The following is a 20,299-nucleotide window of genomic DNA, read 5'->3' as shown; positions in this document are numbered from 1 at the left end:
AATGCTGTTTCCAGCCTGCCTTTGTACAGGATTTATTTAAATTTATTTGAAAAGAGGAAAAACTTGTTGAAGAGCTTGATTAACTCTAGTTCTCTCAGGGTGATAAATTTGAACTTGATCAATTATCTAATAGTAATTACAAGCACAGAGTGATTATCATTGCTGAAGTGACAGTCTTACTTCATCTTCATACATTTCTGCCACTTTTCATAAATGCTCGAGTTTGTTTGACTGCAGAATGTGACTTGCTCTTTTGACTTCTGTCACTGAGGTCAAACTAAAATCGAGGAGTGATCCTGGGGTGTTTAAAACACTCAGGGCATGCCCTTAGCCTGGGAAGGAACCGGGTTCAGTCCTTTCCCCTCTTGTAGATTGGATTGGATGTTCTGATCTTGCTTCTTGGTAGTTTCCTTTGCTCTTTTCTCCTTCTTGGTGGGGGTGTGCTGTCTTTCCTCTCAGTTGTAGCTATTGCTCCGTATGGAGGGGATTCTCGGCTGTTGGTGTGTGTCGTTACTGTTTAGGACAAGTGTGTCTAGACTGGGCTAGCCCTGCCCTCCTGGCTCTAATGAGACATCAGCAGAGAAGGGGTGTCAATCATTGGGCTTAGGCTGTGGCAGCATAGGGTCATACAGTGCATGATTTATACACAGAAAGGATTTCCTCCAAACCCCTGGGAGCTTTAGTAAGAAGTGGGCATGATTTGTTTCTTCTGGGTGTTTCCCCCTTGACTGTAGGTAGCGGTTGTATTCTTGTGTCTTCATGTGGTCTGCTTGGTCATTGTCCCCAAAAACCTTTCTTCTAAGTGTTTAAGCTGTGTATTTGAAGTTAATGTATCTTTTAAATATCTTCTGTCTAAACACAGGGATTCTGAAGAGATAGCTTCATGGTTAGAAGCACGAACTTCTCTTGTAGAGGATCCTGGTTTGATTCCTAGTACCCACATGCAGGCTCCACTGTAACCAGTCACAGGGAATGTGGTGGCCTCTTTGGGTATTGCATGCACAAGGTATATGCATATATGTGTAGGTAAACCACCCATATACATAAAAAATAAAGGTAAAAAAACTAAACACAGTTAGGAACTAGGAATTTAAACCAGAAGTTTAACATGTAAATGGTTCTGTTTCACAATTAGTGTGTAACTGATAGCACCTCCTCAGCCCCTATCACAACACACACACACACACACACACACACACACACACACACACACACACTATTTGAAAAGCTAAGGAAATGAGTAAGGGCGGGCTGGGGGTGTATAGTTCAGTGGTCCAGCGCTTTCCTGGCATCCTTGGAGGCTCAGGTTCATCTCAGGACTGCCAGAGAGAAAAGAAAGAAGTAGACACTGTGGTGTGGAGTAATGACTCAGTGTGAATAACATGTCACTCTGCAGGCCTGAGTTCAGATCCTCTGCACATATACCCACATAGAAGGTGAGCATGGCGGCCTGCCCTGTAACCACAGTGCTATGTGGTACAGACAATTTGATTCTGTGCCTGGCCAGCTAGTCTGTCCATAACGATGATCTGTAGTAGGATCAGAGAGAGACCCTGCCTCAGAAAATACTGAGATAGAGAAGCAGTTGAGGCCAAGACATCTTGATGTCAGCCTTTGGCTTCCACATGTGCTTACACATACAAAAAGAGGACTGAATACTGCAAGAGAAAGGGAATACTGATTTTGACTGAATGATGACAGTTTGCATGTGTGGTGTGCTGCGAGTTATAAAGCATGTGTTCATACCATCTTCTTCCCGTCCCAGTGTGGTAGATCTGAACCCAGACCTGAACCCTGCATTAGTCTTACTGCCACCGCACACAGGGAGGTTAAACAAGAGTCCCTGTGGGCAAAGCCCATGGCCTTTGGTGATTGGTGTGTGTGTTCTGGAAAGCTGGGGATTAGAGACGTTTCCTTGGCAGTCAGTGTGTTGTTGTTAGCTTTAACATTTTTAGTACAGAAACAAGCACACAGAAAGCCATAACTCTCTGAGAGTAAAGAGACAAAGGCACATTTTGGAAGTTGTATTTGTTAGGGAGCATTTCAGACATAAAGAGTCGTAAGATTGCTATAGTGAGTTCCCAGCTCTCAGTTCTTAAGTCCTGGTTCAACAGCTGGGTGAGTTTTGGAATTCTTGATCTACCTCTTTCTTCTGCTCAAGGCAGATCTCTCAAGGAACATTTAAGATGTGCCCCTTTAAAACACGGATGTTTTCACACCTAACCTGAGTCCCCACTGTAGCTTCTTGGTCACTTCGAAGTGTCACTTAACTACTGGTTGGTGCATATGACAGTCCATGTGAAGACATTTGTTCTACACATGATTGACACATGAAGATCTGCTGGAGAAAAACTTCTCTTGCCTTTGTCTTTTGTGCTCAACGTTTTCAGGTTTCAACAGAGAGTGAACACATTAAGTTGAATTATTTATTCATTTTGATGGAGTATATGGCAACTCTTGTTTTTTAAAAAACACAGATTCAGTGTCTGGTCTTCAAAAATCATCAAAACACTGCCTTCTTTGTGCTCATCCTCATATTAATAAAAAGGCTGAAACTTCCCAAGAAAAGTGTAAGCAGGTAAATAAACAAAACCATGGAAGTGTACCTGTAGACACTGCATCGGGCTGTGTTTCCGAGTGTTCTTATGACTGTGGGCATTCTTACCCACAGGGAATTCTGCTGCATGCGGCTGTTTTTGGGTCGCAGCTCACATACAAAGCTGATTTACTGCTTTGATGAACACTTAGTTTTGTCACATATTTTTATAGTCTGCAGGAATGCTGCTGTTTTGAGTTATCAGAGATTTTGGAATGTAACTGTTTGATAGCTTTTAAAATACATTGTCTTGTAATCTGCTAACACTTTGTCTCTCTCAATAGGTATAAATGACCAAGGACTGTACAGAGTTGTGGGGGTGAGTTCAAAGGTCCAGAGACTTCTGAGTATGTTGATGGGTATGCCTCTTTAATCATTTTTCCACGCATTAATTGTTTATGCTCATTGACTTTGCAACTTAATATTTCAGAGTTATATATGGTGTACTTAGGAATCCATCTTCTCCTGTACCACTTACTTGGGTGGATTGTGTCCTCAGTGGAGGCTGAGATTATCCACATCCCTGGTATTTAATAAGCAGTAAGGCAGAGAATGCAGCTCATAGGTCGCTGCCTCTCACAGTAGAGTGGAGCCGGGCCTCTGTGCTCCGCATGGTTTCTAGGTTGTCCAGAATCTTGACAGTACATTTGGTTGACAAGATCACTGGGACTCGCTCATTTTTATGCTTTCCCAAACTGTCATCTGTCAGAGTGGGCCTGTGTCTTGGGGATTCATTGTTTGCAGTTCTTACTGGGCTCTTCTCCAGAACCATGCTCCATCTGTGCTGATAACATTGCAGACTGGAGGAAGCCAGGAGTAAATTCATTCCAATGCCCCAGACATTCTGTGAATGACACAGCGCTTTTGCATTGCCTGCTGCTGTCAGTTCCCTGCGGCCTGTAAGATGCATCATGTCTCCCCTGGCCCAGAGCAGGCTGCCCGTGAGGGATGATCATAGTTCATCAGCCTGGAGGGCCTGGCTATCAAGCTAATCTGTCATTTTGGCCTTGCTACATAAGAATTTATTTGATATCTCACTCTAATTAGTCAACACCAAGGATGCCCCCAGGTGTGCTGGGAACTCATTTGAATCTGTTTGTATGAGAACACTTTTGAAAGTGTAAACTAAGACGAACAAAACCAAGTGACAGGTTTTTGGGTAGTGCTACTTCTCAGGTGGGCGTTGTGTAAATCAAGCGTTTCATAAGCAAGCACGTTTCGAGCCACGGACCACAGGAAACGTTGCCCATTGTCAGTTGTATGCTTTGCTAGAATATATTCGCTTTCATGGGCTGTTTCCATTTTCTGCCTCGAGTTTAACTTGGGTGTGCAATTCTGGCAGACATATTTTCCCTTTTACTGTTAGTGGGTTCCAGATTAAATAGACAGGTTGCCAGTGGTCCAGGAGCAGCTGGAAGAATTTAATGGGACTTGTAGCATCTGCTTTTACTTAATTTTAAAATTAGAAACAATAACTTGGTGTTATAATGCTTAAGACTGGAAGACGATGTTATCAGAACACATTTAAGCGAAAAGGTACAGTTTGGACTCAGTTGGCCTAATTGACCCTGATCACTATTTTGAGCACACTCAAGGAAACGTTAAACACTCACGGGTATTTCTGTGCTTACCACGAAGTATTAAATTGTCTTGAAATTTGTTCTTAATCTCACAAAATTTTACATGTACAGCACTGTTTGACTCCGATGTGAGTTCCTCTGCTCTTGTGGAAAATCCCAAGACAGCCTTCAACTCACAAAGTATTTAAAAATTGCAAAGCCCTCAAAAGTTCATGACTTGGAAGAATCTGGGAGATGGCTCAGTAGTGTTTGCAGTCCAAGCATAAAGACCTGAGTTTGGTTCCTAAGACCTACATAGAATTTGCACTGGCACACTTGTAACTCGAGTGCTAGGTTGTGGGAAAGACAGGAAAGGCCCCAGGGGCTTGCTGCTTGCTAAGTCTACCCCAACAGTGAGCTCGAGGTTCCATTAGAGATGCTGTCTTTTTCTTTAAAAAAAAAAAAGCCACAGAGAAAGATGCTTAATATCAACCTCTGACCCCCTGTGTGTGCATATGTGGAAAAGTTAATCTGCATCCACATGTCTGAGCACACACATACAAATAAGCATGTGCATAAACACAGGCACCAGAAAATTGTCTTTTTTCCTGTATCAGAGAAGTCTAGACACAGGTGTGTTAGGACATCATTCGGTTGTTGGCGGGGAAAATGGTGTGCTTTCAGTAACATTGAGCAAACAAAGGAAGTTAGACAATTGGCACAAAGATATTAACTTGTTATTTCCCCATTAAATAATTCATTTAAGAGCCTCTGTAGTGTGGATTTGTTAATCTGTGGGTAACTGGTAATAGGAATCAGATTGCCTGAAGTGTAGCCATCAGTGTTAGTTTGTTACTAACGGAAACCTTAGCTTTTGACAAAATAGATGTCCTCACTGTTGGCTGGTCAAGTTAGAGTTTTCTTAAGTTATACTTTCATTCTGATAATGTATTCAACATTCAGTGATTCAGTATCACTTTAAAGAGTATTTTAGAGTTCCCAATAACCATGTGCACACATCTGCAGATGTTCTCACTGACTTTTCTGTTTACATTGTGGTAAGGAGGCAGGGCATGAGTCTGCCAAATGCTTAATTTCTTTTTAAAGCCAACCAGAGTCTTCTGGGGGAGTCTCGGATATAATATGTTCATTTCAAATTTTTAAATTTTTCAGGGCACATTTTATTGATAATGGAATTTTCTTCATGAAAAATGAAAACTAATTGAATTTTTAAGCATCTTGGGAAAACTATTTTATATTTTTAGTGGAGGACTTTATTTACTTGAGACCGGTTTAGATTTTATAGAAAAATGATTGCCATTTTAACATGAACTTTTATTATTTGTTTCCAATGTCTTAAGTATTCTTCATACACTCAGATGTAAAAGTTTGTAGTGATTGCCTAGGCTTGAATTCTGCTTCACCTCTTGCATGTTTCCCTCGCTGCCTCCTTTCCTGTGGCGCTTTTCCCTTTCCCGTTTAAGGTTAAAATAGATAAGACTGTTTCTTCCTGTTACCCTCTCTCCCTTTTCCTAGGACCTCCTCAGCTCCTCCTTCTTCCTGACCCTTTCCTCACTCTCTAACCTTCCTCATCTGCCTCCTCCAGGCCAGGTCCAGGAGAAGACTGTGGAGCAGCAGGTGGTGTCTTCTGTTTCTGGCTCGCCTTAGTCTTACTTGCGCCCTCTGAGAGACTGCTCTCCTCTCCTGGGGAGAAGCCACCTTCCTTCCTTGCCCCAACACATACAGTTGGGGAGAAGGTGTTTTTTTCTTTCTCTCTCTTTTAAATATTATAAACATGTAGCTGAAAAAGAAGGCAAAAAGGAACAGCAGGTGGAGCATCTTGGGAAATCAGTGGCGGTTCTTAGCGGGATAAGAGTGTGAAGATGAGTTACCTCAGTGAGGGGCGGATAGGAGCTGTTCTGAGGTAGCAGTGCCCGGTAGTCTGTCTTCCTTCTCACAGTAGAACGAAACCTGAGCAGAGCAGGGGAAACCTGGAGAAAATGTGCTCTTAGCATATCTGCTCTCCTGGCTTTGCTATTTATAAGCCTGGTTTACAAAAGACTGGGTGGTTTCTTATTTCCTTTTAGACACAGAACCATAGAAAACAAAAATAACAGAATTTTAATTTAAAATATTTCCTTGTTTACTTTGTTGGACAGTTCTATACATAGAGCAGAGAGTGAGTGTGCAGCTACAGATGATTTGAGGTGACAGCATATTTATACAGCACATGCACTTTCTGCTTCTTCAGCTCTTCAGTGGAAAGAAAAACAGCCCAAGTCCATGGCGGCCAGGGTACTGAGTCCCAGTCTAAGTCCATGGTGGCCAGGGTACTGAGTCCCAGTTACTCAGGAGTGAGCATGGGCCACACCTCAGCTTCAGAGCGGTGACCAGTGGTCATGCAAAAAAGAACCAGCTCCTTGGTTCTGTGCTTGTTACTTTAGATTTTTAACTAATGTGTTATGCTGTTCTTTGGTCAAGGAAGAAACACAAGTCCCCTCCCTTGTGGTGGAACACATATCCTGAATGAATACTCTAAACATATTTTAGGTGTGAATCCTAAATAAATGAACACATCCCACCTAGCCCACTGATTGCAGAGGACTGCCAGGAATGATTGAGCTATTTGAAAACAGTGAGCATTTAATAGAGGATTAATTACATAGACACAGTCATTAACTTCTGAAGTGACAGCTGCTTTTGTTCTGTGAATTTAGAAGGATGACTTAGTTTTTTCATAGAAAGAATATGAATCTCAAAATACAGAAGGATAGTTTGGTAGAAATTGGAAATAAAATAGTTCCTTTAGAAGCCCTGTGGATTTTAAATGGTGATTTGCTTGTAACAAGTTTATTGAGAATGTTATCTGACTTGTGTGTTGAAGTGAGATTTTTAAATAATTGACTTAATGAGAGGCAGCATATTCAGTTTCAGAAGTAATTGGTTGGCAAAGCTGGCAGAACAGAATTATTTAGTCCTAGTTATAAAGGATTTCATCTTTAATCAGGGAGTTTAATTTGATTTCTCGACTGTATCTTTGACTTGTGGTGACAGGCTCAATAACAAATGAGTTCTGGATTGTAGGGGCTGATCAGAGTGTCCCCCGTGTCAGTCACCATTGTAGTTGGTTGCCTGTTGGTGTTGGCTGCCTTAGTCAGTTGCTGGAGTGCCTAGGAGGGCTCCAGACCTTTGCATAGTTGACTTCCTAAGTGTGGTGGTATGGTGTAAGACAGCTGTCACTTCCTGTTTGATTTTTAGCCTATTTGAGTCCAGTCATGGAGTGTCGGTCCCTTTGTGGTCACGCCCATGCCTACAGCTCTTCAGACAGCGTGCACAGCTAGCATGGCAGTCTCAGCTGGACAGCCTTTCCTTTTAGAATTCCTTCTATAAAGGAAGGAAGTACCAGAAAAGTACCATTTTCCCTGCAGAAACAAATCTGGTACAAGGGAGGGGGAAATCTGGAAACAGCTAGTTCTTTGTTTTTAGCTGAGGCATTTCTCTGGAGTGAGGGAGAGGGAGTCTCTTCTGTAAGTTGCCTACTGTCTCCTTCCCCCTGGAGGAGTGTGGAAAGCCGTCAGATTTGTATTGGTGGCTAGAAATCTTTATAACCTGTTTTCTGCCTCTTCCTTTGGGAAGAGGACCACCACGAATGTCCTTCCTTGTAATGGCCTGGCTGTGGCAGCATCTACTTTTAATAACTCATGCAAGTCTGCCCATAGATTTGTTAGGATGCTCACACTAGTTTATATGAATGTTTACTATGCTAACTAAGATCTCCTTAGTACAGATGAGAATCTGAAGCTTAGATGGATTTGGGACTCTCTTGCTTGGAGTGACTTATTGGTCCAAGCTGGTTGCACATTGTCCCGGCTGCTGGCTTGTTGGTAGGCTGGGCATTCTGGGCATGCTGGCCCAGTTGGACAGGGTCGGCAGTATGCTCAGAGTGTTTGCCTTTACTACGGTTCTGTTCTTTTATTTCCACCTGGACTAACACTTTAGACCCCTCCTGTCCTCCCTCCTCCATATTTTATTTCTGCTTGTTCTTACATATGCCCCCCCCAAGGTGTTTTTTTTTTGTTTTGTTTTGTTTTGTTTTTTGAGAGACAGGGTTTCTCTGAATACAACTGGCTGTCTTAGAACTACTTCTGTAGACCAGGCTGGCCTTGAACTCACAGAGATCTGCCTGCCTCTTCAGGTATTAAAGGTGTGCTGGGATTAAAGGTGTGAGCCACCATCATTCAACTGTATACCTTTCCTTTAGAGCACTAGCTATTTCTCAAAAGAAAACAAAGTGTCAGTAACCCAGATATGGGACAAAGCAGGCTAGTTTAGTTGAGAGTGAATGCCAATGGCATCTCCCCCAGGAGGCTAGCTTTCTGGGTGAGTGGATGGCTTGTAATGTTGGAGTGAAGGATTATCCAGACATCCTCTCGCTCACATAGATTATAGATTTTGTTTTTTACTTTTTATATTAATTGGAACTATTTTTCCAATACAAAGATATAAAGATTGTACATGTTGATGTAGTAACATGGTGTATTAACACATGTATGTTGTAGGATGTTAAAATTAGATTAAACCCTAAGTAGCATTTTGAGTCTCTGTTGTCGTGTTTCTGTTTGGATTGATCATGTGTTAGTTAACCTGCAGAGAACTACTGTAAGGAATACAAGGGTTAGAATGTGAGACCAGACTAATTACTTCCTCTCCCACTGACAGCTGCTGTTTACTGTCCTTTTACCTTAGTGGTGATAGTGTTTTCTCCCAGAACACACATACCACGGGGGTAGTGCAGTGGAGACAAGCTGCATGTGCTCAGCTGCAAGCCCCCTTTTCTTGAGAAACTGTTGTTTGACCACTTAAAATTAGAAGTTTCCTGAGCTCTTTGGATCTCTGGATGATCAGGTTTTTAACTTTTTTTTTTCCTTGCTCTTCACCAGATGTGAAAATGTGCAATGAACTGGACCTGGAGAATTCTGCAGACTGGGAGGTGAAGACAGTAACAAGTGCCTTGAAGCAGTATCTGAGGTGAGCTGTCATACCAGGTGCCCACTCCACAGAAGTGGCAGTAGTCGTATTGACACTGAGTGACATGAGGAGTCTCCAAGGTATCCCAATAATGTTCCAGAAAATGAGACCAGGAGTGTCTTAGTGTTCTGTTGCTGAAGAGACACCATAGCCAAGGCAACTTACAAAGGAAGGCGTTTAATTGAAGGCTTGCTTGCAGAATCAGAGTTAGTCCGTGATCATTATGGTGAGAAGCATGGCAGGCAGGCGGCAGGCAGGCAGGCAGGCAGGCAGCAGGCAGCAGGCAGGCAGCAGGCAGGCAGCAGGTAGCAGGCAGGCAGCAGGCAGCAGGCAGGCAGGCAGCAGGGAGGCAGGCAGGCAGTCAGGCAGGCAGCAGGCAGGCAGCAGGCAGGCAGGCATGGCGCTGCAACAGTAGCTGAGAGTTCACATCTGATCCGTAAGTTGCAGACACATGCATGCACATATGTGCATGGTGCTTGTTGATGACTTTTTTAAAAAGTGGAATGCTGTACATTTTCTGTGGTCTTTTATACCCTCATGGTATTATACAGAGTGGTTCTCTAATCTTTTATTTCCTGACAAATGGTTACACCCATAGTCATTGGTAGGGTCAGATCAGATTGTATTTAATCAACTTATTTAAGTGACCTGTCACAGTGGTGCCATTTCTTCCTGTTGTCTCCTGTCAGCTTGTCACCACTGCCTCTTTGTCTGACTTAACATTGGGTTCAGGTATTCTTTACCAGCTTTTGAACATTTTGTTTAAATATATTTCTCATTCTTAAACTATTGTGCACATTATTGTTACCCTTAGCTGTTTCAGCAGCAAAAATAAAGCTAAACATACACTGAAGCATCTGGCTTGTCGTCAGCAGTGGCTGTGGTTTAGATGAAGATTGAATGGCTGAGCTCTGTGGGGTGTGGCTGTAAGTTTCCTGGAGAGACAGGTGTCTTGTGAGTGTTGTTCATTGTAGTGTCCCATTCTGTCACTGAAGGATACTAGCAGTGTTTTCAACTAAAGGTGATTGGCTATCTATAGGATAATTGGTGGTATCTGCATACTTTCTCTCATTTATTTATCTTAACTTTATGTGTATGGATGTTTACCTGCATGTATGCACGTCTGCCATGTATATGTGGAGGCTGGGGATTCATATATATATATATATATATATATATATATATATATATATGATTTATTTATTTATTTCAAATTGTAATTTATACTCATTCACACAGGGGTTATGAACGCAAAAAGGCAGGACGTGGGGAAGGGGATGACACCAGAGCGTGGGTGTTCAGGAGAATACAGATATCTTTCAGAACAGGGTATCGGCTGGGTGAGGGTTCAGGGGAAAGGTCACTATGACTCTGCCTATGATTCACTTGTCCTTATCTAAGTTGGTATTATCTGCCAAGGCTACCTATTTACAAGGTCTATGACTACTCAGGCTGGTAAATTGTCACAAAAACTGCCTGTTTACAATAGCTTAGAGCCATCTGTTTCAATGTTTTTCCACAGAGACCCAAGACTTGGTGTTAGTATACATGTATGACAGGCCTACTGCTGATTTTAGGCCTATGGCTGATTTTAGGCCTTTAGTGTGTAAGCAGGGCTGCCCCTGACATCTCCCTTCTCTAAGTATAGAAGGGCTGTGGCAATTCTAAACTTGTGAAGGCGGGGATAGAGGCCTGGCCTCCAGTATTTGAAGGGGACCTTGTGATGGCTCTGGTCCCCCTGTCGTTGTCCAGTGAGGCATGAGGGCCATACCCACCCCGATGTCTTTTTCCTGGAGAGGGGATACTTTTGACATCAACCCCTATGCAGTCAGGCTTGTCCCTCAGGGAACCCTGATAGATATTTTTATCTTTTATTGATATTCCCTTGCAGTGCTTAGCCTCGCAGCCTAAGCAAGAATTCAGGTCGCCAGTCAGAGGGGTTCTGGGTGGCCCCTCTCTGCTTGGTCTAGGGGCGGAAGTCCCCTCTTTTAGGTTGGGTGGAGATGGGTTTTGGGAACACCCTGGATAAAGTAACAACTTCATCTTGAGTCTCGTGGTCCTCCATAGCTAACTTATGATAATGTATCTGAATAGGTTTTGCTACCAAATTATTTATCTGTTGTTTCACAGAGTTAGTCAGCCTATTTGAGGCCCAGGGACCAGCAGAAGTAAGCAAAAAGAACCCAAATAATGGTCTCAAGATGAGAGGAGGTAGGGTTGACAACCTTGGAGAGGCTGAAAACCAATCCTTGTACCAGCACTCATCTTTCTCTTTCTCTCTCTGTCTTTTCTCAGGGCCTTCTCTGACCTTTTTCATGCTCTCTTTAACCATCCCTGTCTTGTCTTTGTAAAGGCAATATCCTTCTTTAAGGGTTGTACACAGTCAAGAGCTGTACACGAGGCCAGGGATTCTTATCTGTCTTGTTGGTCTGGGGATCTGATCCTGGGTCTTCTGGAAGAACAGTTAGTAATCTTGACTTCTAAGCTAAGTCTCTGCAGCCTCTGCATACTTTTTAAGAAGTTGTCACAGGTACCGGAGGGATACTGACATCTGTATGTAGGGGTCGGGAGGGAGCTATTTATCCCTCCTTCTTTCTGTAAAGAATTATTTGATCCCATAGATAATATAGGCGTTCTTCGGTATCACTGCAGTTGAGGACAGCTCTGTTAGACAGGCAGAGGAAAGGGTGGATAGGATCAGAATAGAATGGCTGGTATGCTCCACTCTGGCAGCTGGCCTTGAGTCCATCAAACAGTAGATTGATATGTTTTACCTAGTGCAGATAAAGAAATTGTCCGAATGACAGTTACTGATGGAAAACTTGCGAGTAAACATTGGCCTCTTGATAGTTAGTTGTACTTCCTGCTTCTGGCAGCTCCAGGTTCTTTTCATTTCCCTTGTTGGGGAGTGAACTTGGTAAAATAGAGGCTCCGTATTCACAGGCACACTTTGTGTTTGAACCTCGAGATTCTCTGGATCTGATTCCTCACGGTTGCTGGTCTGGGTTGCATTACTTTTCCTTTCTCTTGGCACATTGAATTTCACTTTCAATCAACCACAGCATACAGGAAAACATTTTATGAGACACCGTTACTGTATAACTTGGTCAGAAATCCAAGCATTTTGCCTGTGTTGAGTGATGATCCTAACATGGCAGAGGGAGGCCTTGTGAGCTGGGAGAGGTAGGTGGCCAGCCTGTCCTCCTAGGCTGTGCTTAGCAACTGTAGGTGCATCAGTTAGGATTTAGGTGATATGTTTTTCTGGTTGATGTTTTAAGTGGGCGAAAATTTGAAGTTTTTTTTTCCCCCTTTTCCCATGTTTCCTATGGAATTGTGGCCAAAACAAGTAGCTTGTTCTGGCCCGAGAGGCCTTGCTCTGTATGTGATGGGGTAAGGATGTGAGGTCTGGAGCCAGCGGCTCGCCATGGTCAGCATGCCAGCTCTGTCTCTCACAACACAGGACATAGCTATGAAGCACAGCATCTCTCTCCTCTCATCCCTTTGCCTGTTTTGCTCCTCTATTGATCCTCTATTGGGCGGAGGTGGAGGAGGGATGCAGCTGAAGCACCCAGCAGAAGCAGCAGCAGGGAAGCAGCCTGGCTGTGTCACAAAACAAAACAGCCACATGCAGTGGCAGTGAAGTGCCCCTCCCCACGGCACCTCCCCTGGTCTCCTGGGGACCTGGACTCTGAGAAGCCTGGCTCCCAGCCCTCTGTGTGATTTACATCTGGGCAGTCTGTGGTCTTAATTACCAGTGATGTGTTAATTGCCAGTTTCCCATTGTCAGGCAAAACTGGGCAGTTTGTGAGATTTCTAGTGAAGTGATTTTTGTTTTTTTACTTCGAGGTAACTTCTTTTAAGTGTGGAAGTTGGAAAGGGTTCTTAGAGGGAAGGAAACACCAGCTTGGGTAAATACTAGGACTTACATCCTCCAACAGATCAGACAGGTGGCAGAGAGAGGTGGCTTAAATACCTGCCAGCTGGGAGGCTGGGAGAGGCTGGGAGATGCAGTGACTCTTGTTTGCAGGGAGAACTTGTCCTTTTTTTTTTTGAATTACTGCTTCCCTAACATTAATGGTGTTTGTTTTTTATGCAGTACTGTCAGCTAGACATGTGGCAGTGATATAAGCAGAAGATACGGAGACACAAAGTCAGTTTTATTGGAGAAGTGTTTTCCCTTTTCTTTCGACCCCGACTTTTCTTCTGTGATAATAGATACTTTCCCTTCCTCTGCTATTTCTGCTCCCTTGTCTGCACTTGGAAACAAAACCCCCGAAAACTGACCCATCGGCTGCTTTTCTCCTCCTTGAGGCTGTGATGTCACTGGCACATTTGTTTTTACTTAGGAATAAGGGAAAGGAGGGGAAGGAGAGAGGGGCTGAGGCAGCTAGTTCTCGGTGCTGTGGCCTGGGGCTGTTGGAAAGGGACACTGGCACCCAAGCTGTGTGCAGGAAACCGGTCTGCAAACAGTTTTTATATAGCTTTGTTTTGTTTTTTTTTTAATAGATTTTTTCACGAATCTCACATGTGTATTTGTATCCTTTTATTAATATAAACATTGAGGTAGTGTTTGTTTGTTTGTTTGTTTGTTTGTTTTTCGAGACAGGGTTTCTCTGTGTAGCCCTGGCTGGCCTGGAACTCACTCGGTAGACCAGGCTAGCCTCGAACTCTTGAACTCAGAAATCCGCCTGCCTCTGCCTCCCAAGTGCTGGGATTAAAGGCCTGCACCACCACCGCCCGGCTAGTGTGAACCTTTTACAGCTTTTTTGAAGTACAATTGACTTGGCATGAGCCGCACCATTGGTAGTATACATTTCCATACGCTTGGTATCTTTTATACTCCCAGGAAACCATCTCCATAATCAATGCTGAGCCTGTCCATCAGCCTTCTACATTTCCTTGTGCTTCTTCTGGAGTTCCTTCCTTTGTCATGGCTGCATCCACTGGGGACCGTTTTCGTCTTTATATCTTAATTTGCATTATTATGATCTTTATAAGTGGAGTTATTCGGTGGGTACTTCAAAAACTCATTTTGACTTAGAATCATTAGAATAATTGTTGTGGCATGTTGAAATCCATTGATCTGTTGATGTGTATTTGGGTGGTCTGTACTTCTTGGCTGCTGTACACAAACTGCTTAAATGTCTGTGTAAAAGTCTTTGAGGCAAAGATTTTCATTTGTTTTGGATGAATCCTAGTGGGCAAACACCTGGGCCATGTGGGAGGTATATGCTTAACTCTTAGGAAGGCGATCGACTTTTCCAAATGTGACCCAGATTCTCGTGTTGCCCACCAACAGTATACACGGGTCCTGTGACCTCGGCGACCTCCGTGACCTCTGAATGGGGTCATCTTTCTTACTTTAGTCACTCTAGTACATGCGTGCAGGCACCTAGTTGTTCTTTCAGTGTGAACATCTTCAGTGTCCAAAACTTTCTTGGTGTGTGAGCGATTCGCCCGCCACTTGTGTGTATTCATTCTTAGGTAACATGACTGCCTGTATCTTTCCTTGTTTAAGAAAAAAGATTGCCCTTTTTAAAGTTCTTCATATAGTCTAGAAATAAGTCCCTTTTCACATGTTCCAGTGTAAATTTCTGTCTCCCTGTCACACACACACACACACACACACACACACACACACACACACACATGAACGAATGCACGCATGCACACACGCACATGCACATACATGCACACACAGGAACAAATGCATGCACGCACACACACGAACACACACGCACACACACAAACGAATGCACGCAAGCACGCACGCACGCACGCACGCACATGCACACACACAAACGAATGGATGCATGCACGCACTCGTGCGCTGACCAGAGGTTGACTTTGGGTGTCATTGCATTATGTCTTGAGACAGGATGTTCCCGTGAACCTGGAACTTACTGATCAGTTGGTCAGCACTTGGTAGACATATCCTTACGCCTCTGCCTCCACACACTGGATGATACCTGTGTAGCGCCACACTCAGCCTTGGATATGGCTGCTCATGTCCCAAACACTTTACCCTCTGAAACATCTCCTCTGCCTCTCCACTTTTATTGAAGTCAAAGAATGTGCTGCCTTTGACTTGAACTTTTTTAAGTTGACAAAAATGTGTTTCAAAGCCCAAAATAAGGTTGCTCGTACAGGCCCAGTCTTTGATTTGCAGTGTCTGTTAGGTGTTCGGTTTGGGCAGACGGTCACCTAAGTAAATGGCGTGCACGTGGGGGAAGGAGGTGGGGAGTTTTGTTGAAACCTTGTCTCCTGGCTGATTTCTTTTCTACTTGTTTTGTCAGCAATGAAGACAGAGAGATTCACATCGGGGCTGCAGTTGTGGGGTTGCCTGCTCCATGCAGTCTTGTCAGATTTGCTCATGCATTTCAAGCTCTGTTGCTTGATCTTAGTGAGCACCTGGTTTGTTCTCAATGAGGCAACCCTTTTAACAGCCTTCCTTATCCCTGGCAGTATTTGTTGTATTTGCGAGCGCCTGTGCGTGTGCTTCTGTACACATGCTTGTATATCTGACTGTTTTCAATGTTTCAAAATGACTTTAAGTCTCAGGTTTATAGTGTTTCAAATGCTCACAGTACCTTGCCCGAACAGTTCTGCAGACTGACACCTCTTCTCTGGAGGTTATTCAGTTAACAGCCTTGGCCTGGCAAAGACACATTTCCATGTTAGTGGGACTGAGCAAGGCTCAGCATCACGCTACTGTCTGCATAATGCGCTTTGCAGAACACTAAACGCTGTGAACGTGATCACATTGCCATCACTCTGATTCTGTCTCACTGTTTCATAGTCACAGACTACAAAACCATAATTTTTTTAATTAATGTTTCCTCTTTATCAGTGGTTCTCAACCTTCCTAATGCCACAACCCCTTAATACCGTTCTTCCTGTTGTGGTGACCCTCAACCACAAACTTATTTCCTTGCTACTTTATAACTCTAATTTTGCTGTTGTTATGAATCATAATGTAACTATCTGATATGCAACCTCATATCAGAGGTTGGGAACCACTGGACTGTATGTATTTAGGCATAAAAATTAAAAACAGTTATTTTAATAGAAATATCAAGAGGAGAAGCTTTGTTTTTGTTTCTTTAATATTTTCTGTGTATTCTTTTGATAGCAATATTTTCAAGATGTCTTTAAAAACTATGCCTGTATTGCTTAATTCATATGCAAAGCTAGGTGTTCATAAGGATACTTTCCAAGATTAGATATGAAACCTGGTATGCTTAGACCTGGTAAGGATTTTTGGCTGGTTAAGAGTTAAGAGTGTCTAGGGGAAACAACAGTTAGTAGAGTAGTCATTGTACATATCTTTTGGTATGTAAAGGTATCTGACAGGGAGAGCTGGCATGTTAGCTCAGAAGTGCACAGGAAGTTCAATACACTGTTTAATATACTTTTGAATAAGTTTAGAAACGATGTCTGGCCTTGTTTGGTAATTGTGTTACGTTTTTTTCTTTTTTTTTTTCCAGGAGTCTTCCAGAACCTCTCATGACCTATGAGTTACATAGAGACTTCATTGTTCCAGCCAGTAAGTATTAATGTGGGTTTACAAAGACTCAGATTTGTGGTTGTTGGTGTACACACATTAAATATTTCCACATGAATATTTAATGGTTTTGTCATCTGTGTTAAAAGGAGAAATCACTTTAGAATTCACTTCCTCCTTTTGAAAGTGAACAAAAAGATTTGGTAACAGATCAGCCATGGACATCTGTGCTTACCTATTGCTTCTCTGTCCCTGGTAGATGTCAGTAGATATGTCAGGCCACAACAGATGCTTGACCCTGGGAACTGGTTCTGTCCACATCACACTCTTGTTACCTACAGATACGTAATATTGGCCTGAGCACACTGCTGCAGAACAGGCCAGCATTCAGCTTGTAGGAGGTCAGAGAGATGGTAGATTTTGGAAATGTTGTAGTCTGGAGATGGTTTCACTTACATACATGTATATGGACATTACAGATAGGATTTGGAGACAATGCCAGAAGCATTGATAATGAGTTATATAGGATGCAGTGTTGAATGAAAAGGTGAACTTTAACTTGAGGTTTGGTGTTTTCTGACTCATACCACTGGGGTATTTGTTTGTGCCGGCACTGTGTATCTGCAGTGTGAGGGGGAGTTGCCTGCTGCAGACAGACGGTGTGTTCTCTCTCATGTAGCTTGACTTTTGTCCTAAGTGCATGCTGCTTAATGGTTCTGAGGGATGCTCATGTTAGGTAATTAAGTGGTAAGGAAATTGAGGCTGAGACATATTGAGTAACTGCCAGATTATACAGACCCTTGTGTAAAATTACAGCTTAATTCCACTGACTAGATTTTGCAGTATTGGTTTTCGTAGGTGCCCTGACAGTGGGTAAGATGACCTCCACATGCCGTGGACATTTTTCATAGATTATGCACTGGTAGTAGCTGAAACTGTACTCCCCTTAGTCCCTGGACCTGTTTTACAGTTTAAACTGTTGAAAAACTCACAGCAATCCCGTTGGGTCCTGTGCCACTATTGCCTGAACATGGCTTTAAACATTACCCTCTTGTGAGGTCCCAGCTCCAGACTGTAAGATTCCTCATGTGCTTCAGAAAGAATCAGTGTGTTAGCCACACATTACACGACACATAGAAAGAAAGGCCAGAATACAGTTGTGTTCAGAATTATTCTGAAAAAGAGAACTTGTATGATCAAGGAAGTGGGGAAGATTTCTTGGCAAGAACACAAGCAAATGCTGAGTTGTTTTGATTTCTTCCCTGTGGCATTTTTGGCAAACAAAAGAAAGAAATTAAATTTAGTTGGAGGACAGTTTCAGGTTGTTCGTCTTAGAGCCTGGAAAAAGCCGGAGTGTGCCAGCTTGTATCTAGAGTTCTTTGCATTCTGGAGAAGGAGTGATTATGGAATGAAGTTTTAAATCACCACAAGTTAGTGTCATGAGAATTATTACCATGTGTGACTAACAGTGGAGTGTTCAGAATGCTGATGTCAAATGTCTGTTACCAGATGAGGAAGCTCCTGTCCATCGGGAGGTGATGGGCTTTGCTGGCCTGTTTACCTGTGTTGCTAAGGACTGAATAGATGCAGTTGGCTCTGTCACCTACTGGTCAGGACTCAGTGTTTTGTTCCTGACCTTGTGGCCTTGCTGTAATAGTTTGCACACTGATTTGAATTACAGTTCTACTGTAAAGGAATACTGCAGTTCCTGTAGTTGCTGGCATGGACTTGTACGTAAGTACACTTGTAGTTGGAGGGGCCCACACTATTCTGGTTTAATGAGAAAAACTACATGTGCTTACTGGGTTTGTTTACTTAGTGGTCTGTGTTCAGGGCAGAGTTTGATGTCTCATTTTCCTTTCTTATGAGTACCTTCCTCTACTCGGTGTCTCTTGGGAAAGAGCTTGGGAGTAGTTCCTCTGGTATTGCATATGTACTTGTAAGTACTGAATGCAGTTACAGAATTCAGATGGGTCTCATTCAAAATGACCCTCCTTTTTTTTGAGTGTTGGTAAATTGGGATTGTGTGTTTTCCATTGGAAACAGCACAACTTTCTTTGCTTTGTTCCTTGTCTGCAGCTCTGTTGAAGTTTTAGCAGTTGGCTAAAATGACCCCAGCAGCCAGCCTTTGTTGCTGCCCCTCACACCAGCATGGGAACTGGTGTTTGATTCCTCTCCACTGTGTCGGTTCCCCCTCTTCTGTGATGTGAGAGTGCTTCTCTCCTTCACTGAGGGCTCCTGGCCTCTGTCACTTTCTTTCATTGCTTTATTTTCTATCATTTTCTGTCATGAATATGAGTTTATAATACAAAGATAAGAATTTGGTTTTATGTTTACACTACAAAGTGTATATCTTTTTTTTCTGAGCTGTTAGTATGGGAACATGTGAGAGCATTTTTCAGTTTCAGAATTGAAAGCCTTAACTGTTAGCCACATTCATTTGGTTTACTAAAAGAATTAAAAGCAACCTAGCTATGAGAAGGTATTCTATACTTTTTGGGGTAGAAACCCACAAGCCACAAATATCTTGAATTAGTTTGCGCAAGAATTGAAAGCATTGTGTTAGCCTGTGCAAAGCTGGTAGCATCTACCTGGAAGCCTTCCTCTGTGAAGCCTATATTGCCTTTGAGATTACGATGTAGTCCATACTCTGTAGCCTACAGTCCTCGACATGTCAGTGGTGAGCATGGACCCATCCTGCTGGGTTGGACTCACATTGGACTTAGTATGAGGTAGATACCTTAATCCTTGGTGATTGGCGTTGGGTACTTAGAACAGCTCCCAACAGTTGATCAAATCAGAATACTTGTATTTCTGTGTTGTGTATGTGCTTTCTGTAGTCAGGTTACTTGTGCGGCACACAGATTAACCACACTATTTCTGATGATAGACAACTAACTTAGGATCCAGGGCATGGCATTTGCATAACCAGAGCCTTCCATTGCCCTCTGGTTGGGACATACACAAGGAAGGATGTGGATATGTGGCCATTACAGAGTTGAACATGCAGTGTCTCCTGTTTCCCGTAGCTGGGTGTGTTCGTTTTACATTGGGTGAAGACCACAGTACTTTTTGCATGGTGACTGAGGCTGGGTGTGTCCCATAGGAACTATTTGTAACTTCCTTACATTGCAATAGTTTTGACACATGTCATTTACATAGTAAAATAATTTAACGTTGTCTGCCTGTGTGTTTCTGTTAAGCTCTAGTAAGCTTGTTTACACCCCAGTCTCTGTAGTATGAGATCATCAGTAAATAGACACAGAGGTGTGGGGATGCTGTTGTGTCCTTTCCTGATTCAGTGTTTCTATCACAACAAACGTAAGTCTTTAAGTCTCTGGCACATAACAGAAATTTAGTGTATGGTTAATTAAGTACCCTAGATAAAAGTGATGCCAGCTGATATCAATGAAAATACTGCAAGATGCATAAGTGATAGAAAGTAATGTAATTGAGTAAAATTTTGGAAGTAGTAGGATTATGTTACATTATAGAAGTGCCTATTAATAGAAGGATGCGATGTCAAAACAGTATAAGTTAAAAAGCCAAAAAGGCAGACACAGGAAAAGACAGGTGTGTGTGTGTGTGTGTGTGTGTGTGTGTGTGTGTGTG

At 42.8% G+C, this 20,299-nt stretch overlaps 1 protein-coding gene across 1 annotated transcript in view; it reads left to right on the top strand.

The window, feature by feature from the left end:
• Positions 1-20,299, top strand: part of Arhgap10 (Rho GTPase activating protein 10) — a 196,862-nt gene that overhangs the window by 93,605 nt on the left and 82,958 nt on the right. The window contains exons 15-17 of the mRNA XM_028785172.1: positions 2,881-2,955; positions 9,096-9,183; positions 16,671-16,729. Coding sequence (XP_028641005.1) covers positions 2,881-2,955; positions 9,096-9,183; positions 16,671-16,729 — 222 coding nt within the window. The remainder of the gene's footprint in view (positions 1-2,880; positions 2,956-9,095; positions 9,184-16,670; positions 16,730-20,299) is intronic.

This window comes from Grammomys surdaster, unplaced genomic scaffold (genome assembly GCF_004785775.1).
Source record: "Grammomys surdaster isolate TR1022 unplaced genomic scaffold, NIH_TR_1.0 125146, whole genome shotgun sequence".
NCBI lineage: Eukaryota > Metazoa > Chordata > Mammalia > Rodentia > Muridae > Grammomys > Grammomys surdaster.
Note: the sequence above shows the minus strand (reverse complement) of the source record. Positions and strands in the feature narration are given on the sequence as shown.